Raw genomic sequence first — 10,365 nt, 5'->3', positions numbered from 1 at the left:
TTTTCAGCTTTGAGAGAATGTAAGCTCCTTGGGAGCAGGGACTGTGTTTTTGCTTATATATGTGTTCCCAGGTTCAGCATAGTACCAGGCATAATAATTACTTTAAAATGCTAATTGGTAGATGACTTTTTACTTAATGCAACAAATGTTTACTGATTGCCTACATAGTATTTGCTATGTAAATCACAAAAACCTATGACAAGTCTTGTCTTCAAATAACTAACACTATGGCTAAGAAAACAACACATAAAATCATTACAGAACAGTATCGATGGCAAATAAATATATGTACCAAGTATGGAATGGATAATAAATTCTGGAAATGGTCAAGGAGAGGGAAAGTCAATGCTGGTAGAAGTTATTGGAAAAGATTTCATGGAAGAAATGTGTCTTGAGATGAAATTTGAAACTGGTAGGATTTAGATATGATGCTATCAGGACTGTCAAGGAAGAAAAATTTCCAGGAGGAAATTGCCAAAGCAGGGATATACATAACATGTAAGGAGAAAACTAAGAACATTAGCTTGAGGAACCTGGCTAATAAAGACTTGAATGTCAAACTAAGGAAATAGGATCCTAGAATTTCAGAGCTATAAAGGACTAAGAGTTTGGGTTCTATTGAAAAGGAGCTAGGGAACCACAGTGGGTTCTTGAAGGAGTAGGTTGTAGGTTGCAAAATAGTTTGGAAACTGATATGGAAAGATTAGACTGAAGATGGCAGGCAGGATAGATCTGAGGGAAGAGAAACAGTAAGTAAAGAGAGGTTATTTTTTAATAAACATCTTTTTAATTAATAAGCATTCTTTTTTCCATCTTTCAAACCCCAACTCAAAAAAAAAAAACACTTTGTAACAAACATGCATAGTTAAATCTTTTTTAAAGCTTTTTATTTTCAAAACATATGCATAGTTTTCAACATTTGCCCTTGCAAAACCTTATGTTCCAAATTTTTTTCTTCTTCCATTCCCCCCACCCCTTCCCCTAGATGGCAAGTAATCCAATATATGTGAAACATGCGTAATTCTTCTACACATATTTCCACAATTATCATGCTGCACAAGAAAAATCAGATCAAAAAAATGAAAAAACAAAATGCAAGCAAACAACAACAAAAAGTGTGAAAATGTTATGTTGTCATCCACACTGAGTCCCCACCATCCTCCTGGGTGTAGATAGCTTTCTCCATCCCAAAACCATTGGAAATGAGCTGAATCCACTCACTGATGAAAAGAGCCACGCCCATCAGAATTGATCATTATATAATCTTGTTGCTACCTACAATGTTCTCTTGGTTCTACTCACTTCACTTAATATCAGTTCATGTAAGTCTTTCTAGGTCTTTCTGAAATCACCTTGTTGATTGTTCTTTTTTTTTAAATTTTTTTTTATTTAATAATTACTTTATATTGACAGAATCCATGCCAGGGTAATTTTTTTTTACAACATTATCCCTTGTACTCGTTTCTGTTCCGATTTTTTTCCCCTCCCTCCCTTCACCCCCTCCCCTAGATGGCAAGCAGTCCTTTATATGTTGGATATGTTGCAGTATATCCTAGATACAATATATGTTTGCAGAACCGAACAGTTCTCTTGTTGCATAGGGAGAATTGGATTCAGAAGGTATAAATAACCGGGAAGAAAAACAAAAATGCAGATAGTTCACATTCGTTTCCCAGTGTTCTTTCTTTGAGTGTAGCTGCTTTTGTCCGTCATTTATCAATTGAAACTCAGTTAGGTCTCTTTGTCAAAGAAATCCACTTCCATCAAAATATGTCCTCATACAATATCATTGTCGAAGTGTTGTTGATTGTTCTTACAGAACAATAATATTCTCTAGCATTCATATATCATTTTCCAACTGATGGACATCCACTCAATTCCCAGTTCCTTGCTACAAAAAGGGCTGCTACAAACATTTTTGTACATGTGGGTCCTTTTTCATGATCTCTTTGGGAGATAGGTCCAGTAAAGACACTGCTGGATCAAAAGGTATGTGCAGTGTGATAGTTCTTTGGGCATAGTTCCACATTGCTCTCAAGAATGGTTGGCTCATAAACAAATCTTTATACTAGCCATCTCCTATGTATATCCCATTTTGCATCCTGAGTCCATCACTTGTCAAGAGGTGAATATTTTTCATCATTGCTACTCTGGAATCATTGCTGGTTATTTCACTGAACCTTCAAAGGATATGATCAGATAGTTCTTAGGGAAGGAATCCAAGTTATCAAGAGCTATGTTAAAAAAAAAATACTCCAAAATCACTAACAATTGGAGACATTTATATGAAAGCTATTGAGTTCCACTTCTCATCAAATTGGAGTTTAATTGGAAAATGGACTTTTTGGTCTTTGCAACAGGGTTAAGTTTTTAAAAGTCATCTGAGGTTGGTGCTATGGGAGATCCTTATCAGTTAGGCCTATATAAGCCACTGCAGATCTGGCTTGGACTCTGCTTCCTTAGAGTCTAGGTGCTAATTTTAGCTTTTGGGTCTTCAAGAGTGGATTTGGGCTGGGCCAGGAGGTGGCGTATTGGTCATGTGTTTGGTTGAGCAGGGTGTATGTATAAGTTCAAATACAAGACAGTTATAAAGCTTTCTGACATCAATCAGCCCAGTGCATTTTCCAAGTCTGAGCAGGAAATTATAGTGAGGGGTATATACGCTTACTGGGAATTTTAGCGTTCCCTACAATAATGACTTAAAATAATACAGAACATGCCGAGTCTTCAGTTAGTTGGCTGATCTATGTTGTCCCGGAGCTGTTGTGTCCACTCCCTCAGTCATCACCCTAGCCCTCCAGGGAATCCTGGCAGAAATGTAGTCTCTATGAGAGAGGCTCTACAGGTTGCCGGAAGCCCCCAATTCTCTGCTTTACGGACCAACCCAACCCTATATCTTCCCTAGCTTTTCCTTCTCCCTCTTTCTTCGAGATCACGGGCAAAGAGGTTACCCTTTCACCTTTCCATCTCATAACCCGCCGAATTATTTCCCCGCCCCCAACCAATCTTCCCCGCCAAAACAGAAAAAAAGATACCAAGCCTGTCAGCTAACATTTGTCAGCTCTCGGCGCGCTAACGTAAACCTGAGCTTCCATCAAGAGTGGCTAAGTTTAAACATCTGTTGGCTGTAGAGATCCTTTTTCCCTCTGCCCTTTCTCTACCGCACACAGCCGGTCCCCCCCAATTCCACCCCTCCCGCCCCCAGCTGCTTTGGGCTCTGGGCTCCCCCGCCTCCCAGCTTAGACCCAGCGTTGAACCTGACGCCGGCCCCGCCTAACACTCTCGTCACTACCCCAGTCCCTCCTCTCTGCTTCCCCCACCCAGGCCCCACTCCCCCTTGACCCCCCCGTATACAGTCCGTTCCCCCCCGCCTCCCGCCGTCTCCACCCCCGTATGGCCTCTGTAAAAACCCGGCGGTCTGTACAGTACAGCCCGCACCGCACGTTGCAAGCTCCCCTTTCTCGTCAGCCGTCACAACTGGGCATGCTCATTTAGTCAGGGCTGGGTTTTCCCCCCCTCCCTTCTTGGTCGCAAGTAGCTTTTCCTTCCCCCCCCCCCTCTTTTTTCCCCTCTTCTGCACTACAACGGCTCCCCGGCTCCCGGCGGCTGGCCGGCCCTCCCTCCCTCCTTCCTTCCCTCTTCCCTTCCCTCCCTCTCTCTCCCCCCTTCCTTCCCTCCCTCCTTCCTTCCTTCCCTTCCCCTCCACTCCTCTGCCGGCACAGTGTCGCGTAAACCTGTTTGGTGAGGCGCCCGCCTGAAGGCGCAGGGTCGGACCGCGCTCGCGGCTGCTGCGTTGGGGGGGCCCGATTCTCACTCCTTGGCTCCCGGGAGCCCCCCTGCCCAGAGACAGACATGTATTCGGGAGCAGGACCCGGTGAGTACTCGAGCTATTTACTCAGGTTCTTAGCGTGGTTACGGATGGGGGGGGGGGAGGGTCTGTGGGGGCAAGGAGAAGGCCGTCTACAGACTGCTTTTCTTTTTTTTCACCTCCTTTTGAAACGTGTGGGGCTGTTGGAGGATGAAGCTTGGGGGCTGAGAGCGGAACGTGCCACACACACACACACACACACACACACACACACACATTCACACCTCTGGGGAGAAGCGGGGGGCTCCAGGCGCTGGCGGGGCGGCTGGAGCAGGGGCTGAGTCTGAGCGCGCGCTCCTTACTCCTTCCATCGCTCGCGCACACCCCGAGAGCAAGCGGAGGGCGCGAGGCGCTCGCAGGCGGCGGCTGGGGTGGTTGTTGCTGGGGTCTGAGCGGGGAGCGCGCACTTAGACACACACACACACCCACACACATACACACATGCAGGGAGCGCGAGGCGCTGGGCGGCTGCTGTTGCTGGGGCTGAGTGCGGGGCGCGCGCACTCACACACACCCCGGGAGCCAAGCGCACCCCCGACTTTCCTTCTCGCACGCCTCAGGCCCGGGTCTCAGGTCCTTGCTCTAATCTAGAGGGTGCGGGGGACCATGCTCAGTTCTATTGGGTCCTTGACTGAGGGTCGTCTTCCTACCTGGGGTAGGGGAGGTGAGAAGCAGCGGCGCGACTCTGAGTCCCACATCCCTTTTCCAGTCTCCAGGTCGCCGCCGCCGCCACCACTACCACTTAAACCCACAGTCACTCATACACCTCCTTCCACTAGGCCGTCTCCTCCTCTCCTTCCGAGTTGCCTAGACTCCCTCCTTTTTAAAGTGCTCTGTAGCTGGGGAGAAAACTACTCGAAATTGAGCCAGCATTTATTAAGTGCTTTTTTATGTGTCAGGCGCCGGGGATACAAAGACAAAACCGAAATATCCCTTTCTCTTACTCGAGAAGGGGACCTAGTTGTTTCTCTCCGCCCCACGGTGAAGACGGTGCACACCGCCACCCGCCCTCCCGCTTTCCTCGCCAGACGTCTGGCCGTAGGGGGTTTGCTGCCCCCGCGGCTTCTGGGACCGCGCCTAGGCCCCACGAGGAGCCTTAAGGGGACTTGAGGGAGAGCTGCATCCTACTCTGATTTCCCCTCAAAACAAATAAACGCTTGATTTGTCTTCCCTTCTTCCAGATGACCGAACTTCTCCCCCCCACACCCCCATCCCCGGTCTCCCGCCAAGGCTCGGATTAAATCCATGGGCTCTCTTTCTGGGGGCTTTTAGCTGGGATCGGGGGAGGGAAAGAGTGGGAGGGTGGAAATTCCTTTTCTAGCTTTACTCAGGGTTTCCTTCCCGTCGCCTCATTACTATGTTGGTTCAAGTTCCTGTTTGGGTGGGTGGGGGCATAATGTTAGATTCCCAATACCTTGCTCGAAGGACACAGAACATTTTGTGAATCGTGATCTGGTCCGAAACCCTCTTGAGTGAACTCAGTTTCACGTCTTTTTCCCCCCAACCTCCTTTCAGCTTTCCCTGTAAAGCATGTCTGGAAAGGCTAAATTGTGGCAGTTCCTGTTGGTGGATATTCAAACTCTCCAAAGAGGATTTGAAACCCTTAAAACATTTGTCTATGTTTTATTTATGTCATCTTAGTTCTAAATTATCTTGCCTCCTTCCATTAATGTGTTACTTTTCCTTTTAGAATTTACTTGACGAAACTTGCAAGGCCTGATGTTTTTCTTTAGCGCCTCCTTTTTCTACTTAGCTAGCCCCTTTTATTTTGTAGACAAGTTCTCAGAAGCTTGAAGCCATCACAGGCTGCTTAAAAGGGATGTAGGAATGGGACGGAGGGGGAGGAGGCGGACGTTTAAAACTCTCGATTTGATTGTCAAGATATTAATATTTTCTTGCCTTCAACCTCTAGTTTTAAATGTCTTAATGTACAATTCTGCCAAGTGGATTCTTCAGGCATCCACTTTGTCTTCTCAGAGATGTTGGATTGGTTCTAAACCTTGCACTATCTGCTTCCATCTTAAATGTGCTTCATCTAACACCTTGTACACTACAGGTAGATTTTCTTGCTATTCCTTGGCTTTCTACCTCAAAAGTCTTTGCTTTCTAGCTGTATTTCATCCTTGCCAAAACATGCTTCTTCTATCTTCAAAGCCCCACCTCAACATTCATAGCATGTCATATTTTTACATATATTTATCTCTGCATTTATTATGTGTGAATGTTGAATTTCTTTTTCTTAACCTGCCTCTTAAGGCCCCATACTAAATTTTAGGGAAAAATAAATTAAAACTTTCTGGTACTTAGTAATTAATTATTAAAGGAATAATGATTATTTTGGTTTTAATTCACTGGCATTTTTAAAAGGTATATTAGATAATGCCATGAATTAATCATGTTCTAAACTCTAAAATTTGAAGGCTCGTAGAATATAAAATTGTAAATATTGCAATTCTCCAAAGATAGTCTTGACACAACCAATAACATTGATTTGCAAATGATTGTAATGTATGAAATAGTAAAATTCAGTCCTTGTCCCAGGAAAAAAAATTTAAAGTGCTATAGGATGCTGCTTTGGTCAATAATACTCTGGGGCAGAAACTCACAGAATTCAGCCTGCATATATGTATACCTAATCAGATAACTGTAATTTAAATTATTTAAGATATATGTTTTTAATTAAAGTAGGTTTTTATTTTCTTGATAATATAACAAACTTACAAATTTGAATTGTAAAAAGATGATACAACTTAAAGTTTGAGTTATGGAATAATTTAAGATTTAGTTATATTTGTTCCACACAGATTATAAAGTTAATTCAACAAACTCTTTGAGAGTCAAATACCTCTGAGAAGCAAGGATAAAACTATGAAGGGTGTTGAAAACAAAAATTAAAAAAAAAAGATCTTTGTTAAGATGATAGAATAGTTCTAATACTATTGTAAGTATTCAATTATAAATCTAAAAGTTAATTAATGAAAAACATTAAAGAGATTTTCCTTCATAACATTATAGTGAAGTCTTGTGGAATATAAAAATCACTGAAGATAAAATCTACTTAGTATGTGCTCTCTCATTCTTGATTTATAAAAATGAAGGGGGGAGGTAGAGATTTCCTTAATCCTCATCAAAGACAAAATGTAAAATGAGAAAAAAATTTGGAAAAATAATTTAAGTTTTTGCTTAATCATATTTTTTTCATTTTTATAAATCAGTTAACTCTTATAGAAATTTTATTAGACTTTAAGTTAGTGTCTAGAAAAGCAGGAATAGGTCTTTAGTATTATAAATTTTCAGAGTGAAATTGTATCTAACCTTGGTTACAGTGAAGCTAGTTTGAGAAAGCACTTCTAGTTTCAATTGCCATAGTAAACTTTTCCTTTAGCTAATGATTATTTTGCTTCTTTGGTCCAGATGTAAATTTGAGGAGAAAATGTCGACAGAAAAAACTTAAGAGTAGTTTTTGTGTTTCTCAAGTTTTTAGTTGTAGAAAGGAAATTTTTTCTTTGCTGGTTATTGGTTGTATGCCATGAAGTAAATAGAGGTTACCAAGTTTCATTAATTATATTGCTTATAAATGGGTTAAATGACATTGTAATCCATTGTATTAGCATGGTAACATTTTGTTATTGAGAGTCTAATGTTGTGAATTCTCCTAATGTAACATTATTTATTTGCTTTACCTCAGATCTTGTTTGTTTTGTTTTGATGTTTTAATTTGTACTAAAAGCAGTATTCATTCTGAAACTTCTTGTCTTTGCTTCTCAATTAAAATACAGAAAGGAGCAAATATTTAATGTCCATCTCTTCAATTTGTGCCTGGCCCTGTGTTAAAACATAGTGTAAAGCTTATAACTATTATCTCATTGTCATTGCTTATTCGATAGTGTGGTGTGTTTTTTATTTTTCATTTAATTTGGATTTTTTTCTTGGACATGATATTAACTGATAATTTTTTATGGACTTTGGGGTATGATAATAACAATAATAGCTATCACTGTATAGTACCTGTTGTGTGCCTGACATTGTGCTAAGTGCTTACAAATAGTATTTCATTTGACACTTGGAACTACCCTGCTAGGTAGATACTACAATTATCTTCCACACTTTTAAGGTTGAGGAAATTGAGGCAAAAAGATTAAGGGATTAGTCCAAGATAACTCAATTATCATCTGAAATTGAATTTAAATTGGGGTCTTATTTGCTTCAATTTTCTTATTCTGAAGAATACCACTTTTATTTATTATTCCTTTCAGTTAAAATGCTAGACTTATAAGATAGATATATTTGATTGAGGAATAAAGATTTTAATACTTATAAACCTTGTGAATTAAAAAATTGATTATTAAAATACAATTAATTGATTTTTAAATATTTTTAAAAGTATTTTATTCATGTCTCACCAAAACTGCCTTCCTGTCTTGTTGACTTTTCAGACTTCTTTTATTCATTAAGTACTTAATTTCCTTACTTCTTCATCTACTTTTCTTTTACTAAATCTAAGGTTTTTGTTATAAAGTAACTAAACTTGTTTTCATTCATCTTGCAAAACAATAAATGGTTACTTTGTGTAGTGCTTGAGTTATAAGGACCAAAAAAAAAAAAAAAAGGGTTAAACATCTGCTCTAGGGAGTTGCTTTCTATTGGGAGGACACAACTGTGCATTTTTTTTTCCTTTTGATTTCCTCCTAAGGTTTAAAGACTTAAGTACTCTTTTTTTTTCCCCCTCTGATATTTAAAATCTGTAAGCACCTAGTACTGGCTTAATATTGAGTTAGACTTAGAGAGGAAGCTCCCTTTAGGAGTTGACAGAAGTCTACTATGTGTGTCAGGCAGTGTGCTAAATGCTAGGGACACACAAGAGTAGCTCTCCTCAAGAAGCTTGCCCATCTAATAAGGAGCTGAAAATAGGAGGGAAAGTGCAGCTGTCCAGGAAATAAAGATGGCGGCCATGGGTCCCCCTTCTTAAATTGAGGTTTTTTAGAGTACATTAAATATTTATTTAGAACCAACCATGTGCTGAACACTATATTAAGTGCTATTATCTTATATGATCTCACAACTCTTTGAAGGTAGATGCCCAAATTTGCACAGATAATACCAGACAGACCTCAGGTCTTCCCAACTCTCTGTGCAAAGCTCTAGGTATTTTATTAGTTTCCCCAACTAAATTAAACTTCTTCAAAGTTAGCCTCAAATGTTCAATTTTTTTAAAATCTGCCTAAAACACTCAATTTAATGCTCAGTCAACAGTACTTGCACAATTAGAAAATTGAACAAAACTATAATAAAATTGTTCGAATTAAAAACTGCCATGACAGAAGCCTAATATTCTATTCAGATACATAAATGAGAAATAAAAATCAATACACATTTAACTATTTACTATGTGCCAAGTATTGTGCAAAAGGCTAGATAAACAAAGCGCAAAAACAAAATAAAAAATTAGTCCCTATCCTCATGAAGCTTATGTGAGACGAAAAAGAGACAAAAATGAGTAAATAGGTAATCTTCAAGGAAAAAGCTTTATCACCTGTGGGATTGGGAAAGGATCCTGAGCTGAAACTTGAAATCAGAGATTCTAAGAAGCAGAAGTCAAGATCTAGGACATTCTAGCATGAGGAGCATTGAATGCAAAAGTATGGAAAAGGGAGATTTTATGTGAGAAAAGAATAGCAAGTAGGCAATTATGCTCAGACTACAATATAGAAAGGAGTAATATACAAAGAGAACCTTATTTTACTAGAATGTGGGGGTGATTAAACAGTTTCTGCCCTCAAATAGTCTACATTCTGTTGGGGAGGCACTAAGTACTTAAGAATATACAAGGCAAATAGAAAGCAACAGAAGGCACTACCATGTGAGAAGGGTTAGGGTTAGGGTTAATATTATTATATTGGAATTCCCTTTACTAATGGAGACCATTTTGATTGATGAAATTGACTGCTGGTCAATATTTGCAAATATTTTCTTCTTTAGAATATCTCTGGGAAATCCATCAGTTTCATAAACACTGTGATTTGTTCTGACCAAGATACTTTAAACATTCTTTGTAGTCTCTTTTCTTAGTGTGTGGTTATTGAAAGATGGAGTACCTATGTAATGGAACTTGAGATATAGATTGTAACCTTGGGGTCTATTCAGGGGTCTCATCTATTCTGCCTCTATATTACTTAGTGATCTCATCAGCTCCCATAGATTTAATTTCTATCTCTATGTTGATGACTCTCAGATTTACCTTTCCTGCCTCAGTCTCTCTGCTGATTTTCCAATTTGCATCTAAAGCTGCCTTTCAGATATCCTAAACTGAATATTCAGTAGACATCTTAAACTCAGCATTTCCCAAACAGTACTGATTATCTTTCTCTTAAAACTCCTTTCCTATCCTAAGGAAACTCCATTTTTCCTGTCCCTCGCACTCTAAAATCAAGAGTCATCCTGGATTTCTCACTACCTTTTATCCTCCATATCCAAACTGTTGCCAAAGCCTATTGATT

At 40.0% G+C, this 10,365-nt stretch overlaps 1 protein-coding gene across 1 annotated transcript in view; it reads left to right on the top strand.

The window, feature by feature from the left end:
• The first annotated feature begins 3,365 nt into the window (after window positions 1–3,365).
• AGO2 (argonaute RISC catalytic component 2) overlaps window positions 3,366–10,365 on the top strand; it is a 157,913-nt gene continuing 150,913 nt past the window's right edge. The window contains exon 1 of the mRNA XM_051971155.1: window positions 3,366–3,874. Within this exon, the coding sequence (XP_051827115.1) occupies window positions 3,853–3,874 (22 nt within the window). The 5' untranslated portion in view covers window positions 3,366–3,852. The remainder of the gene's footprint in view (window positions 3,875–10,365) is intronic.

This window comes from Antechinus flavipes, chromosome 1, assembly GCF_016432865.1.
Source record: "Antechinus flavipes isolate AdamAnt ecotype Samford, QLD, Australia chromosome 1, AdamAnt_v2, whole genome shotgun sequence".
NCBI classification, from domain to species: domain Eukaryota; kingdom Metazoa; phylum Chordata; class Mammalia; order Dasyuromorphia; family Dasyuridae; genus Antechinus; species Antechinus flavipes.
Note: the sequence above shows the minus strand (reverse complement) of the source record. Positions and strands in the feature narration are given on the sequence as shown.